General features: G+C 44.1%; 1 protein-coding gene across 1 annotated transcript; it reads right to left on the bottom strand.

Moving 5' to 3' along the window:
* Nucleotides 1–622: 622 nt before the first annotated feature.
* Nucleotides 623–20666, bottom strand: LOC149290538 (uncharacterized). Its single transcript, XM_089489369.1, has 2 exons — nucleotides 20618–20666; nucleotides 623–1689 (listed from the first exon to the last, which is right to left on the bottom strand). The coding sequence occupies exons 1-2, from the start codon at nucleotides 20664–20666 to the stop codon at nucleotides 623–625; spliced, it is 1116 nt and encodes a 371-aa protein (XP_089345495.1).
* Between the last annotated feature and the right edge of the window lie 284 nt (nucleotides 20667–20950).

The raw sequence follows: 20950 nt of genomic DNA, 5'->3' as shown, positions 1-20950 counted from the left end.
AATGGAGCTGAGGACTGAGGAGAGAAGAAAGGGTCAGTTTTGGGCAGATTCAGAACTTCTTTGCATCAAAGAGTCCAGTGTGTTGAAACAGCAAAGAACTTTATTGAGAACACATAGAAATCCAGTGTTTAAGCCAGAACTGCCCACTCCAATCCAAACAATACATTAAAACGTCAAAACCTAAAACACCACCCTCTTCAAAACGTAGCCCCCACCTCCAATTCCCACAGTCTCTGCCCCACAGATAATAAGGCCACCATTGCCATTCCCACAAACTAGCCCTTTATGTCAATACCTGCCCCCAACTTTCTTCAGCCAACATCCCACACATTGCAAAAGTTTATCATTCCCATAACTATTCTACACATCTATAACAAATCCCAGCCCCCGAACTAACTAACCTATACCATGACCCACAATCTCCAGCCAAATTTACATCCCAAAGTAATTATCTATACTATTAGCAATTAAAACCTTAAAATAACAAAATACAACTTTAGAACACAAACAGACATATCGACACACAAAGCTTACAAACAAAATCACAGGGGCCTTTTCTTAGCACCACTGGGTTGAAAATATATTTTTTGTATTCATTATTGAGAAAAATAATGTTAATTCACTACTGGGATTTGTGTTGCTTCTCTCCTGTGTGGATTCTCTTGTGCCTCACTAGGTTTGACTTCCGAGAAAAACATTTCTCACAATGCTGGCATTTGTGTGGCTTCTCTCCAGTGTGGACTCTCTGATGTCTCACTAGGTCTGAATTCCCAGAAAAACATTTCCCACAATACTGGCATTTGTATGCCTTCTCTCCTGTGTGGATTCTCTTGTGTGTTACTAGGTGTGACTTCCTAGAAAAATATTTCCCACAATGCTGGCATTTGTATGGCTTCTCTCCTGTGTGGACGCTCTGATGTCTCACTAGGTATGACTTCCAAGAAAAACATTTCCCACAATGCTGGCATTTGTATGGCTTCTCTCCTGTGTGGCCTCTCTGATGTGTTACTAGATTTGACTTCCAAGAAAAACATTTCCCACAATGCTGGCATTTGTATGGCTTCTCTCCTGTGTGGATCCTGTGATGTTCCAAAAGATGTGACTTCCAAGAAAAACCTTTCCCACAATGCTGGCATTTGTATGGCTTCTCTCCTGTGTGGATGCTCTTGTGTCTCACTAGGTTTGACCTCTGAGAATAACATTTCCCACAATGCTGGCATTTGTATGGCTTCTCTCCTGTGTGGCCTCTCTGATGTGTCACTAGGTCTGACTTCGAAGAAAAACATTTCCCACAATGCTGGCATTTGTATGGCTTCTCTCCTGTGTGGACTCTTTGATGTTTCACTAGGTCAGACTTCCAAGAAAAACATTTCTCACAATGCTGGCATTTGTATGGCTTCTCTCCTGTGTGGATGCTCTTGTGTCTCACTAGGTTTGACCTCTGAGAATAACATTTCCCACAATGCTGGCATTTGTATGGCTTCTCTCCTGTGTGGACTCTCTGATGTGTCACTAGGATTGACTTCAAATAAAAACCTTTCCTACAATGCTGACATTTGAATGGCTTCTCTCCTGTGTGGACTCTCAGATGTGTCACTAAGTGTGACTTCGTAGAAAAACTTTTCCCACAATGCTGGCATTTGAATGGCTTCTCTGCTGTGTGGACTCTCTCTTGACTCACAAGTTTTTCTGTAAAGAAGGACAATGACAGATAAATGAAAATCAGAGTTAAGAGAGGAGGGTGTTACCCCCAGATTTAGCCCCCATTTACCCTTCCCTATTTGACAGTAAATTAATAAAGTTGGTGTGAGTGACCCGAGCATGATCCTGTTGCAGATACCCTAAATCCATGGAACGATTGTATCCTTACTTATAGCAGCTAGCAAAGAAGAGACTGGATGGGGACTGCCTTGAGGGAATCAGTGGAAGCAGATAGTCAAAGGACTGGTGAAAAAATGTTCCATTAAAAATGTGCAAAAATACTTTGATTGACAGGTGGCATCATATCCTGTGAGACTGCCATAAAGTACAGAGTCGGAGCCCAAGGCATGATGCAAACCAACTGCAGAGGTCACTTCATGTTGTTTGGTTCCAGGAGATGACTCACAGCCAATACAGTATACAGCTCACATGCGAATCGGTGTGGATTGGATTGGTGTGTGAACAAGAGATGGTGAAGTTGATGGAAGTTGGAGAGGAGAGCTTGCAAATATTTGCATTATTAGGAGCAGGTAACTGTTGAAGTTGCCAGATATTGTGCAGCTGTGATTATTTGTCACAGAAATTTTTTGAAACTGATGCAGAAACAACCATGAAATACCGTCCAGTTAGTCTGACATCAATACCAGGAAAGATTCTAGAGCAGATCATTAAACAGAGAGTCTGTGAACATCTAGAAAGCAATGCCATAACCACAAAAAGTCAACACAGGTTTCAGAGAAAGAAGTCATGCCAGACAAACCTGATCTCTTTTTTTGATAAAATTACCAGCTTGGTAGATGAAGGGAATGCTGTGGATATAGTATATCTAGATTTCAGTAAGACCTTTGACAAGGTTTCCCATGACATTCTTGCAAACAAGCTTGTAAAATGTGGGCTAGACAAGGCAACTGTTACATGGATTTGTAATTGGTTGACCGGCCGAACCAAAAGGGTGCTCAACAATGGCTCCTTTTCATCCTGGAGAGAAGTGACTAGTGGGGTGTCCAGTGGGGTTCTGTCCAGGGCCCAGCGCTATTCAACATCTTTATCAAGGACTTGGATGACAAAATTGGGAGCATACTTATCAAATTTGCAGATGACACCAAATTAGGAGGAGTAGCTAATACTTCAGAGGAGAAGATGAAAATTCAAGATGACCTGAATAGACTAGAAAGCTGGGCCAAAGCTAATAAAATGAAATTCAACATGGAGAAATGTAAGGTATTGCACTTAGGGCAGAAAAATGAAATGCACAGATATAGGATGGGAGACACCTGGCTGAATGAAATTATGAGTGAAAGAGATCTAGGAATCCAAATAGACCACAAGTTGAAAATGAGTCAACAGTGTGACGCAGCAGCTAAAAAGGCCAATGCAATTTTAGGCTGCATCAATAAAAGTATAGTGTCTAGATCAAGGGAAGTAATAGTGACACTCTATTCTGCTTTGGTCAGGACCGACCTGGACTATTGTGTCCAGTTCTGGGCACCACAGTTTAAAAAGGATGTGGAGAAACTAGAGCATGTCCAAAGGACAGCGACTAAAATGGTGAAGGTTCTGGAAGCCATGCCCTACGAGGAATGACTTAGGGAGCTGGGGATGTTTAGCCTAGAGAAGAGAAGGTTAAGTAGTGAAATGATAGCCCTGTTTAATTATTTGAAGGGATGTCATGTTGAGGAGGGAGCAAGCTTGTTTTCTGCTGCTCCAGAGACAGGGACCCGGAACAATGGATGCAAGTTCCAGGAAAAGAGATTCCAACTCACCATTAGGAAGAACTTCCTGAGAGTAAGGGCTGTTCGACAGTGGAACAAACTCCCCTGGAGTGTAGGGGAGTCTCCCTCCTTGGAGGTCTTCAAGCAGAGGCTGGATGGCCATCTGCTGGGCATGCTTTGATTCGGATTTCCTGCATGGCAGGGGGTTAGACTCTTGCGGTCTCTTTCAACTTTATTATTCTATAATTCTATCTTGAAATAATTATGACATAGAGTCAGTCTACTGTTTTAAGTCTATATTTCTCAAAGTTATTTGGGACAATTTTTACTTGCAAGGTTTAGGATTTCATTTTATGAACTGATTTTACCCTTATTGCTAGGATGCAGTTTACTTATTGTGATGCTTTGTAATACTTATTTTTACTTCTTTTTTTTTTAAGCTGGCCATGTGCCATAATAAATCATTCATTTATTCACTTGTATTATTTTGTAACTCAAGATAAAGAACCTCCAAGGACTTGAATGAAATCTACTGTGTCAGTGACTTATTTTTAAGTGTGGACAGTGGTCTGTGTATTGCCAATACCTATATCTAGATATTTGCTTCCATACTCTGCCATGTTATTGTTGAGCTGCATCTGGGAGCGTCACCCTCAGATTGTAGTGTACATTGGATTGTGAACGCAATTGAAATTCAGAGCCAACAAGGACCTGAGAGGCAGTGTGGTCTTTGTCTGAGGTATTTGCATCAAACACACACTGCATTCAATTCGTGTTCATGCCATGCTTTCCCCTCACAGGAAATATTCTAAAGAGCTATAAACCTTTCCGAACCCTCAGTTTCTGCCCTAAGCACCAATTTCAGTATAAATATCAGGCCCAACTTGCTGTGCTTCAGTGTCACTCCAGTTAGAGACAGACACTGTTTTCTTGGCTAAGCACCTCAATGCACTCACCAACCCCAATTGTCGCAGGAACTACTGACCTCTCCCCATTCCAACAATTGGAATAAAGCTCTGGATAGGTAATAAATACCTTTAACAAAGCCTTACATCTATTCACTACTCCCACCTTTGCTACCTAGATCTTGTGTGTGCGCATGAACACTTATATATATATAGTATGTGTGTCTGTGTATTTTGCTTTCCCCCTAAATAAATAATATAACTTTATTACAGCCATTTGGCCAGCACAATTACAAAATTCCAATTTAAAACACAACATAGGTTCACGTACAGGCAGATTGGAGAGTATAACCAAATGATAGTTTATAAAAAGTAAGGCTAAAAAGTAAGGATAAAAAGTAAGGATAGGGCTGCACGATCAGGTAAACAGACAACGAGTAGGCTGCCATCACCTCACAAACAGCTCTATTATATTGTGTAAAAGAGTACCACATTCAAGACATATTAGTTCAAAACCACAGTCATATCCCCTGTCCAAGCAAGAGCTAAACTACAAAGTGCCATTAATCAGATGCAACTGATTGGGGTAACTTCATTAGACTTTAGTCCCCAACTAGGTTAGTTTGATGGTATGGTAAAATACGGCCATACCTCCTCCTTTACAAATCTTACCGTTAAATCAAGCCATCTATACAGATTTTGAGATTATATTATATTACATCTGTTTAACCAACTGTTTACGATTTGCAATGGCAGCTGCAAAGAATTGTGCAACTGCTTGCGTTATAACTTCCTTCTGATCTGCAAGTAGAAAATTGGTATAAAATTGCTCTTGTCTGCCTGGAAACTGCAACACAATTGGTGTTATATATAAAGCACGTATTTCTGTATACAAAGAACAGCCAAAGAGAACATGATTAATATTTTCGATTTCCTCAGAGCCACAAGGACAGTATCTGTGTTCGTAAGGGATCTTTTTAAATCTGCCCTCCAGGACTGCTGATGGTAAGATGTTAAACCTTGCTGACATGAAAGCTCTTCTGAATTTCGGGACATTCAAATTCTCAAAATATTTCGCATATTTGCCAGGTCTACTGGATTCCCTAACAGGATGTAAAGTTAGTTGGCTTATATGAGTCTGGAAATCAATATCCTCGATGCGTTGAGAAACCACAGATTTTGCTTTATCATAGCCTAGTAGAGTTATTTCAGATAGTGAGAGTCCAAGAGATAAGAGTTTCAAGGTCAGCGTCTCCTTCCAGGGAGACAAAAAGGAGTCTGTTAGAATTAATGGCACTAAACCGATCGGAACAAAAAACATTTTGAGCCATATATTTAATTTGCATATCCATACACGCGCCTCAACAGATAGCATCCCTGTTTCTAGACGGAGAATGGGATTCGAAACACAATTTGGGGCACGTAAAATTGTTCTTAAAATTTTTGCTTGAACTGCCTCGAAGGTTGTAAAGCTACTGAAAGTACAAATCTCAGAACCATATAATAGTTGTGCTAAGATATTAATAACAAAGACTTGGAGAGCTGCTGGAATGTATTGGCCTCCCTTATTATAATAGAAAGAACATAGAGCTTTAATACTTCTTTGTGTATCCCCTAAATAAAACACAAAAACCTATTTCAAATGCCTCTGACGTACTGTTTGATTCAGGACCTGCTAGAGCTGGGCGGGATCCAGAGGTCACTGTTGCCCCAGTAAAACTATCTCGATCTATTGAGCTATGTACCAAATCCCCCTAAAAGCATAGCGCTTGCGGGTGTCCTCCCCAGACTCCAGCATTTTGGGTAACAAAGGGCCTCTGGAATCAACCATGGAGCTAAGCAAGCTCAGGATGGAAAAGAAACATTAGAGAAAAAGCAGGTTTTGTGTCCCCCTTTCTTCCCTTCATAGATATTACCCATAACTGATCATAGAATCATAGAATCGTAGAGTTGGAAGAGGCCACAAGGGTCATTCAGTCCAACCCCTTGCCATTCAGGAACTCTCAATCAAAGCATCCCCGAAAGATGGTGATCCAGTCTCTGTTTAAATACCTCCAAGAAGGGAGAGTCCTCTACACTCCGAGGAAGGATTGTGTTCCACTATCAAACAGCCCTTACTGTCAGAAAGTTGATTTGATTCTATAATTTTAAAGTGGAAACAAAGTGCTCTGACAGTGAATGAAGAAAGGGCCCTCAGTCTTCACAGGAAGGGCAATGGATTCAGGTTCCTTACCCACAAAGGCCACATTCTCATAATTCTCCATCATTACAGAACTTTACGTAAGTTTCTGCTTCTTTGTCAACAGTTTCCATTCCTCCTCGGTGAAATATACTGCTAAATCCGCAAAGGTCACCTGCAATAGAAAATAGCCTTATCCAGAGAGTAACTAAGCAAAAGGGGAGGAAAGCACATGGTGCATCGCAAATATTATTTCAACACTTCAGAATTCAGTCCAGGAAATAAACTTTAAATTCTGCAAGAAAGCAAAAAGCTACAGTCTTTGAGATCCAGTTTGTCTTGAATCCTTTCAATATAATATACAATATAATAAACAATATAATAAACAATATAATTTAGACCATTTCTGAGATATTATTGATTGATTGGGATACTGATTACCCCAACATGTAAAGTACATTTAGTCACCAAGGAATTATAGTGAATTTAGCCTATCTCTCCTAATTTCAAAAACAGTTCTGGGGAGTACTCTGGGCTTGAGGGCCACTGGGCCCATCCCCAATTTAGGTTCAGAGAAATTCTTCCATATCCCTCAGCATTTCACAGATGGGGAAAGCAAGACATATGTGGACAAGCAACACCAGAAGGGGTTCAAGATGGCCAATGTTGTTAATGACGAAGATCGCACAAGCGAGGAAGGGCACAGTAGATTGCTTTTGCTTCCGACTCCTAGCAAGGGTAAGACCCTGCCCCTTTCTCTCCTCCCCTCTCCCTCTTTTGAGTTGATGGGCTGCACACGTCTTTTGAACTTGGAACACATTTTGCAGTAACTGAAGTGAACTGAAGAGAAGAGGGAAGTGGGAGCAGGAGAGAGAAATTGGTCATTTTCAAAGCCCCTGAAAAAATGAGGTGACAGAGGATTAAGCAGGACTCCCTCTGCCAAACTGGGACAGTTGTTCTCCGCTTGCTTTCATGAGCCAGCCCAGCAGTGACCCAGATGAAACTAATAGTCAGGATGGCAATTTACCAAAGAGTTGTTGCACCTCGGCAGCCTCTTCTTCTTGGAGCTCAACTCCCTCCGCTTGGCCTCTGTGTCAGCCATCAGGTAGGCAGGGGGTTCCTGGTGGGCCTGCACTTTGGTCACTTCCAGCAAAAGATACTGCAAAGCAGGGTACAAGGGGGCCAAGATGAAGTTCTGAGAAAAGAGACCAGGGTTAGGCTTGGTTTGGAAAGAAACCCTATAGCACTCAAAGTCACAAAGATCGGCATCCTGCTGGTGATATACGCAGGTGACATATGCCTCCTTTGGCCCAATTGACAGGTGGGCATCACTTCCTCCCTCTGCACCAAACAAAACCCCTTGGACCCAGCATAGACTCACAGCAGCTCCCCTACACAACAGTTACTCCATACCTTGTTAGATTAGCTGGGGATCAGGGGATGGGAAATTGGAAAAGGCCCTGGTTATGTCCCCATAGCTAGATGTGAAATGAGGGCATCACCTGCTGAAACCTGCAGAGGTCCCCAGTGGCCCTCACAGGAAAATGTCTTCGTTTTGCTTCTGGCTATAGAAACACAGCTGGATGCATCTCCAATACCTTGCACCCAACACACCCACCAGGCATGGAATGGTCATGCGGGATGGCTTCCACAACTCTATGGTAATACCTGGGTCAGTGAATGGCCAGTTGTAGCCTATTCCACCTGGAGCAACACTGGAGCATAGAAGGTTCTGCTGGGTCAGGCATGTCTGGCCTGGTGGCCCCTCATTCTCCCAGTGGCCAAACTAGTTGTCGTCCATCCCCCAGAGAGGCCCCCGGTCAGGCAGGGCAGGAAAGGAGCTCTCTCTTCTCTGGTTGCCCCCCTTCCATGGGATCCAGCCCTCCTTTCCAATTCCCATGGCAGCCTTCTGCATGCAGAGAAGTCACAATTCAGAGAGTGTCTTTGCCCATGTAGAGATTGCCTATTTTCCACACTATTGCCTGGCCATGTTGGCTTGGGAATGTCCTGTTCTAGCCACATAGATTCATAGAATCATAGAATCGTAGAGTCGGAAGAGACCCCAAGGGCCATCCAGTCTAACCCCATTGTGCCATGCAGGAACTCTCAATCAAAGCATCCCCGACAAATGGCCATCCAGCCTCTGCTTGAAGACCAAGGAAAGAGACTCGACTGCACTCCGAGGAAGGAGTCTGTTCCACTGTCGAACAGCCCTTACTGTCAGGAAGTTTCTCCTAATGTTGAGGTGGAATCTCTTTTCCTGGAGCTTGCATCCATTGTTCCGGGTTCTAGTCTCTGGAGCAGCAGAAAACAAGCTTGCTCCCTCCTCAATATGACATCCCTTCAAAAATTTAAACAGATCTATCATATCACCTCTTAACCTTCTCTTCTCTAGGCTGAACATCTCCACCTCTCTAAGTCATTCCTCATAAGGCATGGTTTCCAGACCCTTCACCATTTTAGTCGCCCTCTATGATTCTATGATTTGTATCCCAGGTGGAGAAATTACAGCCCCTGGGCTGAATAAGACCTGTATTTCTTCAATGATCTGATCAATGGCTTCCCCTCATTAGGCCCCCTTCCCCATTTAGACACTGGTGAAAATAATCATTTCATTTTTACAAATGAGACAAATCTCTGAGCTTAACTGCTGTGTTTGTAATATCATAATACAGTGGTACCCCGGGATACGAATTGCTCGCGTTACGAAATTTCCGGGGTACGAAAAAGTTAGATAGGAAAAAACTGTTCCGGGTTACGAAGATTTTTTCGGGTTATGAAATTTTTTTCGGCGCAAAATTCAAATCTGAAAGCGCGGCTAGCGGGCGGCTAGCGGCTTTCCAGCGCCTTTTCGGGTTGCGAAATTTATCGGGTTACGAACGGCGCCGCGGAACGAATTAATTTCGTAACCCGAGGTAGCACTGTATAATAATCATACATTTATTTATATACCGCCTTTCCAAAAAGATCAAAGCAGTTTACAAATTGACAATTACAAAATTTGTGTGTTTGTGTGTGTCAGTCATAGCAGGAGTGTGAGGTATGTACCTCCTCCCTCTGCTTGCTAAAGCCACATAGAAATTGAGGCATGTACATTTGTGTGCATTGTTTCTGAACAGATCTATTGTCAAAATCACAATTTCTTCACTTTTCCTTGTATATTTTTAAAAAAGAAGCACACTGCTGAATATGTTGCACTTATACAACACAAATCTATAAATGTATAGGTTTATGAGTAAAGATTGCATCCTGGATTATGCTCATTTTAGGGAAGTGAAGACCTATGTAAATTCATTATATAAACCCAGTGAAACAAATACCTCACAAAGCCCTAGTAAACAACACGTACACACAGTCCCCACACAAAGGACTCACTGGTGCATTGTGTGTCTGGGGTCTGGAAATCTCACTTCAAACTTCTGGGAAGACAATGCTGCCACAGACTGAATTTGGGGCTTTATTCCTCCAAAGCAAGGTCTCACTCTCTCAGCTGCAACCCTTCCATACAATCCTTGACTGAAGCATTTAAACAAAGGTCCTCTTCCAGCTCCAGGAATAAAGTCCTACCTTCAGTACAAAGACCCTGATTCCTGCAGCCCCAGAAAAGAATCTCCTGCAGTCTTTTATGGCCGGAGCTTCCCAGGTCAGAGGCCGTCTCCTCAGCCGCAGAGAAGGGTTGCTCTGAGTGCGAAGGAGGAGGAGGTCCAAGGGCTGAGGGAGGGAAGGCAATGGGAAAAGGTCAGTGCCAATGGCCATGGAGGGCAGAAGGTGACAATGCCTAGGAAACTCCTCTGAGTCCCAGCCATTCTAGGAATGAGTGGCAGGAGTGAGTCCAGGGGGCTGAGGGGGTCTCCTTTCCCAAAGGGGGAGGCAAGGACTGGTGGACCATCACAGTCACAAGCAGCACAAAGTTTCTTCCAGAACACAAAATGGCTGCCTCTGCCTCAGCACCTGGCAGTTTGAGGCCTTCAGGGAACCCAAAATGGAGGATGAAAGGGCCCCAAAGTCGGAAGGGACTCCAAACAGGATCTGTGACCCTAAACAACACAGAAAGGTTTTCCTGATGGCACCCGATGGCTGTGAGAACACAAAAAGTCCCCAAACAGGACTTCCAAACCTTAACATCACCTAAACATTTTCCTGATGCTATTGAAAGGAGGAACCTCATCCCCTCCTTAATTACAATCAATAGTGAAAGATATTAATATTAATATCAAGAGTGCCCATCGTCCACAACCCAGCTCAGGTCTTGACCGCTCAGGGAGGCCAGTCCAGCTGCAGGTGGCCCTCCGTCCGTCTGTCCTCCTTTCCTTCTGCATTCCTCCTCTTTTCCCCAGCATCAGCCCCTTTCCCAAGAAGGCTTCATCCGCACTATAGAAATAAGGCACTCTGACACCTCTTTAACCGCTCATTCCTATGGAATCCTGGGATTTTACCTTTGGACACTTAGCCTTCTCTGCCAGAGAGCTCTGATGCCACAACAAACTACAAATCCCAGGATTCCATAGGATGGAAACAGGAGAGTTAACACACTTTAGAACTGGATTATTTCTATATTGCAGATAAAGCCTGAGTCGGATGTAAAAGTCTAATTATTATCCTGTTAAAAATGGTTTTGCTTTTTTAAAATATAAGCAGTTTGTTTTTCTGTCTAATCCTTATTCTTCTTGTTGTTGTTTGTTTCCTTCTTGGTAATCTGAGTTATTCTGGTCTGCCTCCTTCCTTCCTGAAAATCTCTTAATAAGGAAACTGGGGAGACTTTAAAACCTCCCAAAGGAGCCACTTTTGGCTTTTTGGGGGGACTAGCCTCCTCTTAGAAGCCAAAGCCCAATGTTTGTGAAGAAGAAGAATAAGGCTTGCATTAAAACTATCTTTCCCATTTCTGATCCCTTTTGGAACCCATGTTCCCCAGAAGGAGCAGAGCTGTGTAATAACAAAACCCTCTCAGAAAAGAGACACAAAAGACACAAAGGGACACACTTCCTTCCTTTTGGCCCAAGGAGCCTGGCCTCCTTCTGACTCTGGAGCCTCAGGAGAGAAAGAGATGCCTCTGTTCAACTGAGGCCTCAGAGAAGGTTCTGGAACAATTTTCTCCACAGTCACAAGCAGCACAAAATGGCTGCCAGAAAACAAGGAGGCAGGGGCTGAGATTCTAGACAATCAGGGCCAGGGATGGTGGGATGGACAGGAATTCAGCCAATCAGAGCCAGAGACTGTGGGAGGGACAGGGAATCCAGCCAATCAGGGCCAAGGATTGTGGGCGGGACTGGGATTCTTGCCAATCAGGGCCAGGGATCGATGGATGGACTGAGATTCCAGCTAATCAGGGCCAGGGATGGTGGGAGGGACTGGGATTCAAGCCAATCAGGGCCAGGGATGATGGGCAGGACTGGGATTCCAGCCAATCAGGGCCAAGGATTGTGGGTGGGACTGGGATTCTAGCCAATCAGGGCCAGGGATGGTGGGAAGGACTGGGATTCCAGCCAATCAGAGCCAGAGACTGTGGGAGGCACAGGGAATCCAGCCAATCAGGGCCAAGGATTGTGGGAGGGACTGGGATTCAAGCCAATCAGGGCCAGGGATCGATGGATGGACTGAGATTCCAGCTAATCAGGGCCAGGGATGGTGGGAGGGACTGGGATTCAAGCCAATCAGGGCCAGGGATGGTGGGAGGGACTGGGATTCCAGCCAATCAGGGCCAGGGATGGTGGGAAGGAGTGCGATTCCAGCCAATCAGGGCCAGGGATGGTGGGAAGGAGTGCGATTCCAGCCAATGGCAGCCCTCAGAGTGTCCTCAGGAGCCAATCATGTGTAAAATACACATCATAAAAACATCGCAAAGTATAAATTCCAATTACAGCAATTGCAGGGCAGTTATGCTGTTATGACCGGAAGTAAACATATATACAATTGTAATTATATATACATGCTGATGTTGACCAGAACCTGGGGGGTGTATACATGCGCATTCATATGTACTTACATATTTCTCTATGCATTTCCTTATGTTTAAATTGTATGCAAGTAGAAGAGTATATATAAATCATATATATATGATCCAACATATATGTGTACATGTGTTTGCATCTCTCTCTCTCTCTCTCTCTCTCTCTATATATATATATATATATATATATAAATACATGTGCGTACACAGGTATCTATGGGTATGTATAGATGTATCTATGGGTATCGTATGCAACATCTATAGACTTTAAACATTCCATGTCTGTGTGTGTAGGCTCTTAAAAGTATAAGTCTGAGTGCACTTATAGAGATGCCTCCACACACACACACACATATATATACACATGTGTACAGATGTCTATGCACAAACACACATGCCACATCCATCTGTTGTTGTCCATTGTTCTGGTCCGTTGTTCCAGGTGATGCTGGAGAAGAGGCCCTGCCTCCAACGGAACCAGAGGCTGCAGGAGATGACCAACCCCCCATATTTTAACCCAAACCTTACGGCTGGCAGTGGATAAGAACTCCAAAGCATTTCTCTTATAGTGGAATCGTAATGGGTTAACAAAGGAAGTGTGTCCCCACTGCTTGGTTAGTTCTCTTTCCGCTTTCAGGGATCAGTGCAGAAGCTCCAGAAGGTGAAATGAGAGATCACACACCTGTCACCAATCTAGGTGTTCTTCTTTACATCTAGAGTGGTGAGTAAATACAGACTATAAAACTTTTAATCAGACACATAAGAGACCAGATCTGGGTTCAAACACTTTGTATGTAACATTTATTCTAACATTAGGGACATTCATTCTAATATATTTAATGTCAAGAGGCCTCAAATCATGCACACATTCATACAATGCTCATGCACACAAACCTTCCCAGAGGTCGATCAGTTTTCTGAAAGAGCGATGGGTGCCAGTTCCAGCTGATTTTGGCACATTATCACCATGGTTTTGAAGATTCCTTTATGCTTTTTATATGTGCATCATTTTTCCTGATGAGTGACGTCTTGTTCCCATTCCATTCTTCTTCTGGTGCTCTTTACATCAAGTTGTGTTATACACAGTCCATTCTTCTTTTAGTACATTCGGTTTCATGTCCTTGCATTACGGTGTCTTTATCTTTTGCACATTCAGTTTGAGGTTTTCTTGCTTCTCTGTGCCAGATCCTTCATCTCATACTTCATCTTCTAATTCTGTCACATTCACACATAACACACCTACCCACCATGCTATGTCTTCCTGTATGGCAGGGGCTTGGACTCGATGGCACTTGTGCTGCCTTACAAAGCCAGAATCCTATAAATCCATGCTTTGTCATCCTGTGTGTCGGGGGTTGGACTGCATGGGTCCTGTGGTCCTTTCTTATTCTAGAATTCTATAAAAAAAATAAAAACAACAACAACAACACAACAACATACAAAAATCAATAACTTTATGAACAGACAACCCTTAAAAACAAAATCACAAGGGCTTTCTCTTATCACCAATGCATTGAAAATATTTTTCTTGTAATACTTCTTAACAAAAACTGTGTTAGTTCACTGCTGGCATTTATGTGCTTTCTCTCCTGCATGGACTCTCTGATGTATCATTATGTATGACTTCGAAGAGAAACATTTCCCACAATGCTGGCATTTGTATGGCTTCTCTCCTGCATGGACTCTCTGATGTATCACTAGGTTTGACTTCTGAGAGAAACATTTCCCACAATGCTGGCATTTGTATGGCTTCTCTCCTGTGTGGATTCTCTGATGTGTCACTAGGTCTGACTTCTGAGAGAAACCTTTCCCACAATGCTGGCATTTGTATGGCTTCTCTCCGGTGTGGACTCTCTGATGTGTCACTAGGCTTGACTTCTGAGAGAAATATTTCCCACAATGCTGGCATTTGAATGGCTTCTCTCCTGTGTGGATTCTCTGATGTATCAGGAGGTTTGACTTCTGAGAGAAACCTTTCCCACAATGCTGGCATTTGAATGGCTTCACTCCTGTGTGGAGTCTCAGATGTGTCACTAGGTTTGACTTTAAAGGAAAACCTTTCCCACAATGCTGGCATTTGTGTGGCTTCTCTCCTGTGTGGATTCTCAGATGAATCAGGAGGCTTGATGTCTGAGAAAAACCTTTCCCACAACGCTGGCATTTGTATGGCTTCTCTCCTGTGTGGACTCTCTGATGTCTCACAAGGTCTGACTTTGAAGAAAAACATTTCCCACAGTGCTGGCATTTATGTGGCCTCTCACATGTATGGACTCTCTCAAGACTGACATGTTCTTCTGAAAAAAAAAAAGAAGAATGACAGACAAGACTGACTCTCCAAATTAAGAGAGGAATGTGTTACCCCCAGATTTAGCCACCTGTTAACCCTTCCCTATTCGATATAAAATTAATAAAGTTGGAGTGGGTGCCCTGAATTTAGCATTTTTGCAGGTATGGATCCCTCCTCATAGGAGGTAGCAAAGAAGAGATTGTAGGAGAACCTGCCTTGAGAAAATGAATGGATTTAGCTGCATGATCCATTTATGTCTGTAGAGGTTGAAGGGATTATGGCTAAGGAGTGGGACTGGAAGGAAATAGTCAGAAAAAGGCTCTGAGAATCAGTGTGCTAATCCCTTTTGTCTGAGGTACTTGCACCAATAATAATAATGATGCTGATGATTTATTTATAGCCTGCCCAATCACAAGGAATCCGGGTGAGTTACAACAATAAAAATAAAGAGAATAAAATAAAATACAAAAATAAATACAATACAGTAAAATAAAACAGAGCGACGTGAGTTACAGTAAAATTCACAGTTAGGCCTGATGGAAATTGGGCCTGTCTTTTTCACTCCCTCCCAGGTCTGATGATGACAGTTGGGGCAGAGGGAGGGATCTTCTTTTTGAGGCCAGAATATAATTTTAATTTAATTTAATTTAATTCTCCTCATTAATTTAAGAGAAGAAGTGATGGACAGAGTGAAGGAAGTCATAGTAAATGGGGAGAGCTTAAACCAAGCCCTCATTGCATTAAATTTGGTTTCAGACCATTCTTTCCTCACCCAGGAAACATTCTAAAGCAATTTAAACCTTTTCGTACCCTCAGTTTCTGCCACTAAGCAACAATTACAGCATAAATATCTGCTCCTAGTGGCTGTTCTTCAGCCTCAGTCCAGTTGCAGGCAGACACTCTGCTCCCTATTGAATGGGGTAAGAAAGCCAGGTTACCTTTCCCAAAGAGAATTTTAATTTGGGCTATGTCCGGGTCCAATCTTATGTAAATCACTGCTGAATCTATTGGCCAAATCCATCCCAGATGTAGCCTGGGTCCGAGGCATGCTCAGCCATCCCCCTGCTTTTTTAAGTGGAAGCTTCCAACACTAAAAAAATGGCCGCTGAAGTGCTGTGGGGATTCGGGCTGAATCCAGGATGGATTTGGCTGGTGGATTCAGCGGAGATTCACATATGATAGGACCCGGATGCAGCCCGAATCAGAATTCAATTCAGAAAAGTTAAGCTGTCTTTTTTTATCCTATGCGATAGGGTCCTCTGTCGGTTTACATGGCTAAGCACCTCAATACACTCTCCAACCCCACTTGCCATGGGAGCTACTGACTTCTCTCCCCATTCCGTATTCTCAGCAACTGGGATTGAGATCCATCCAGGCAACATATTACCATTAGCAAAGGCTTACATTTATTCACCACTCCCACCTTTGTTACCTAATTCTCTCTGTGCATGTGTGTTCATTTTGCCTTTCAAATGCCTTTGGAGTTCTGTGTGATTGCAGACCTGCTATAGCTTTGCTGGATCCTGAGGTCACTGTTGCCTCAATCAAACTATATCTCCCCTTTGAGCTAAGTATCTAATTCCCCTAAAAGCATAGCACTTGCAGGTGTCTTCCCCAAACTCCAGCATTTCAGGTGAAAGACCCTAAGCAAGCTCAGGTAGGAAAAAGAAACATTAGAGAAAAAGGAATTTTTGTGTTGCCTTTCCTTTCCTCATAGACATTGTTCATAATTGCTAAATGGAAGCCCTTAATATGTCTGAAAACCAGGGACTGAACCGGTTCTCACCAGTTCAGTTCTTAAAACCTGTCAGGTTGGTGGCTGCCTCCCAATCCCCAAGGCCCCTCTCTTGACCCTTCCCAGAGGTCCTTTCCTGTCCACATACCTCACCTTATTTCCCCTCACCTTCCCACTAGGGCCCTCCGTTCTGGTAGTCAAGGTCTGCTGTCCCAGCCCAGGATTTCCTCTGCCCCATCTAGGATTCGCCCCTTGTCACTCGCTGCCCCTCACTCCTGGAACCTTCTTCCCCCGCGAGCAAGAGCCATCACTTCATTAACCAGCTTCAAAACGGAGCTGAAGACCATCCTGTTCAGAGAAGCGTTCCCAGGCATTGCATAATTGTCACTTGCTATTTGATGTTCTTTTCTTGTCTGTTTTATTGAATCATTTCCGGTATTGCTATGTATTTTATATGTATTATCTTAGTAGACAGGCCCCTTAGCCACCACCACTCCCTTCTCCTTCTGTGTCATGTCTTTTTAGATTGTAAGACAGAGGGCAGGGAACCGTCCAATTAAAAAGATTGTATGTACAGCGCTGTGTAAATTTACAGCGCTTTATAAATAAAGGTTAATAACAACAACAACAACAACAACAACAACAACAACACAGAGCTAGGCAATCCTGGCTTTGCTCCTGCTTTTCTTTCCTGGCTCCCAGAGACCTGATCCCCTTCCCTTTCTCCCTCCACTCTCCAACCTTCCCTCTTGCCTATCCGCACTGCTTCAGCTTTCACCTTCAGCATCTCTTTCCTGCCTTTCTGTTTTTCCCATTCTCTCCATCTCTCTATCACAGACACACATCCACAGCATGTGATGCACAAAAGGGACATTCTGAGTCCCATTTGTTGAGAAAGGCAGGATAATCAATATACAAAGAAGTCATTGGGAAAGCAAGAGCAAGGGGGCTGGGACCTGGTCTCCAATTTTGGTGAGGGTCAAGTGCCAGCCTTAAGGCATCTATAAGACAGGGATGGCCTAATGTTGGGGATGGGGGGGGGTCACACTGGCCCACAGGGGATCTCAGGAGCAACCTAACATTGTATTGTCTGGGGGTGAAATGAAATACTATTTTCTCCTCAGTATCCCACAGCATCCCTTTGGGGAACCAGAGGCCATTTTGCCACTATTGGGCTCTCTCTGAGCCATTGTAGGGCCAAGGGAGGCCTTTTCCCCAAGAAGACTCTCCTGAGCCTGAAAAGCCTGGAAGAAGGGCCAAAAAAGCCAGGAAACTTAGGACCTTTCCAGAAGGGCACCCTAGTACGTACTGTGTACGTACTAGGGTTGCCCGGGGGCATCTTTTTCAGACGCCCCCAACCCTAGTACGCACACAGTACGTACAAAATGGTGGCGCCCATTCTACATGCAGATGGTGATGCCCATTAGGATGTCACGACTGCGCCGCATTCAAACGGAGCGGCATGGACATGACGTCCTGGTGTCATGAAAGGGCGCTTGTGGCGCCCTTTCCATGGTGCAGGAAGGAACTCCATTTTGGAGCTCCTTCGTTCATTTGTGTCGCTGGTGCAGCCTTTAGAGAGCTGCGCCAGCGATACAAAAGAGAAAGGTGCAGAGTGGCCCCTTTCTCCTTTCCACGCTGCTGTTGGGGTGTCTTTGGGGCTTGAAGCCCCAAGGACACTTTTTCCAGGCCACGGCGTGGAAAAGCGGTGGATTGGGGCCTCAGGGCTGCCGCTGTGGCAGCTGAGGCCCCGATCTGTTGATGAAAGGGGCAGGTACAGGCCACCCCAAAGGGGCAGTCTGTAAACCGCCCTACTGAGGGATGTGCTGAGGAGCATTTGGGGGTGAAAAGCATTTATCTCCATAGTTCCTTCCCACAGAATCCTAGAATTGGCAGTTTAGAATGGGATATTTAGAATCCTTAGAAAGTGGAGAGCAATAGTGCCTCACCAAACTACAAATTCCAAGATTACACAGGATATTGTTATGACAATTAATCTACGTGTGAAAGTAGCTTAGGACTCATAGTAGACCAGAAGTTGAACATGAGGCAGCTAAAAAGGTCAATATGATCCTAGGCTTTATCAATAAAAGTATAGTGTCTAGATCAAGAGAAGTAATAGTGCCACTCTATTCTGCTTTGGTCAGGCCTCACTTGAAATAACCCTGTGTCTAGTTCTTGGCACCACAATTCAAAAAGGATGTTGAGAATCTGGAGAGTATCCAAAGGAGGGCAACCAAAAAGGTGAAGGAACTGAAAACCATCAAGCCCTATGAGAAGTGGCTTAGGAGCTGGCTATATTTATCCAGGAGAAGAGAAGGTTAAGAGTGGATATAATAGCCCTGTTCAAATATTTGAAGAGATGTCACCTTGATGGATCAAGCTTGCTTTCTCCTATTCCAGAGAAAAGGAGAGGAACAGTGGATGCAAGCCACAGGGAAAGAGATGCCACCTAAAGATTAGGAGGAACTTGCTGACAGTAAGGGCTGTTCGAGAGTGCAATATACTTCCTCTGAATGTGGTGGAGTATCATTATTGTTATTATTGGCCTGGTAGAAATGGGCACTTTGTGGCATGCCGGCGGTGATTTTAGGGTTTGGGAGCATGCAGTAACTGCACACTCCCAAAGCCTAATACTTATGGGCAGCACAATCTTGACGCAGCGCCATCCATACGGCGCATGCATCCATGACGTGTCTTGTGTGACGCGTCCAAACAGCACGGCGCATAAGACATATCACCGTGATGCTCCAAGGTGCAAATGGCGCCTTGGTGGCATCACAGGAAGGAGTTCCATTTCTGAGCTCCTTTTGGCTGCAGATCGTTCTTGCAGCCATGAGGTTGCTGCGGCAATGATCCGGAGGAGAAAGGGACAGCCTGTGGCCACCCCTTTCTTCTAATCTGTACTGAGCCATTGTTATTATTATTAAGATTTATTTCTAAAGCGTTCCTTCTTTGGAGATCTTTAAACAAAGGCTGGATGACTATCTGTTGGGGGTGCTTTGAATGTGTATTCCTGCATGGCCAGGGGTTTAACTGGATGGCCCTTGTTGCCTATTCCAACTCTATGATTCCATAATTCTAAAGTAGAAACATAACACCATAACAATGTAGTATGAAAGGACCCTCAGTCTTCACAGGAAGGGCAGTGGAGTCACGTTCCTTACCCACAGAGGCCACATTCTCATAATTCGCCATCATAACATCGCTGTACAGAAGTCTCTGCTTCTTTGTCAAGAGTTTCCATTCATCCTCGGTGAAATATATCGCCACATCCGCAAAAGTCACCTGCAATAGAAAATAGCCCTGATCCAGAGAGTGACTAATAAAAGGGAAGGAAAGCACATGGTGCATCCCAAATATTATTTCATTACTTCAGAATTTATCCCAGGAAACAAACTTTAAATAATGTTAGCAAGCAAAAAGCTACTGCCTTTGAAATCCAGTTTGTCTCGAATCCTTTGTGAGGCTACAAGCCCCTCTGTTTGGAAGAGAAAACTGAATTTCTCAGGCAGGCTCCATGCTTTTACACAGGAAAACTTGTAGGTGTTGATAAGGTAAAACATGCCAATGCTGTCCCAATTTAAAAGATATTTTAAAACCTTTGTTGGAGGTAGCAACCTCCAATAGTACAGGTCCCATCCATTGGCCTTCTCTTTATCATTCTCCCGTGAAGCCTAAAATGTGGTATATTCACATCCATATAACATATCCGATATCCTAGTTTTGTGGATTTGGGATGCTACTCCTATATGGCCAACATGGCTCCCGCTGGATATGTCAATTGTGTGTGTGTTTGTGTAGGATAAATCTGGGAAGCAAAGCTCTGAGTTTCTGACATTCTCTGGGTGTCAATAGGAAGGTCTTTTCACATCATCCTGTTTCCCATCCATTTCCTCCTGGGTTCACCCCACTCCATTTTCTTCCAGAGCCCCCCAGCTCTCTCTCCCCTCCAAGGGACTGACCGGGTCTGTGGCCTTCAAGTATGGCCTCCTTTGGAGGAAATGGTGAGCTAACAGGGAGGGCTGAAGGACAAACTCTGCCAGAGCTGGAGAACCATGGTGGCTGCATTACTGGCTCTGGTCGAAGGTGGGGCAGCCCTTGAGGAGGGTGAGGAATGCCTGGAAAAGACACCCCAGCCCCACCATCACCTGACACATTGAGGTTAGAAGTCAGGTGCTCTGCCTTCCCTGAGGCCATCTCAGTAGCAAGAGCCCCACAGAGTGAGAGTCCAAAAGGACAGGGGGCTATCTGGGTCTCGGACATTTCCTATCCCTTCTTGTTCCTCCCAGGAATGGTCTTGTGAAGTTGCTTGCATGGCTAGAGGAATGTAGCCCATAGCAATGTGTTGTGGCTGGGAAGACCCATTTCCGTCCCACTTACCACTGCAGCTGAGCTCTGAGGGGGTGAGAGGAGAGGGTCAGAGGGCTGTTGCCAGAGGAAGGGGCACAGACCAGGTTCAATGCTGCAATATCTTTCACACA

The sequence above is a fragment of the Sceloporus occidentalis genome, unplaced genomic scaffold (assembly GCF_023333645.1).
Source record: "Sceloporus occidentalis isolate IW3139 unplaced genomic scaffold, rSceOcc1.0.p SCAF_39, whole genome shotgun sequence".
In the NCBI taxonomy this organism is placed as follows: domain Eukaryota; kingdom Metazoa; phylum Chordata; class Lepidosauria; order Squamata; family Phrynosomatidae; genus Sceloporus; species Sceloporus occidentalis.
Note: the sequence above shows the minus strand (reverse complement) of the source record. Positions and strands in the feature narration are given on the sequence as shown.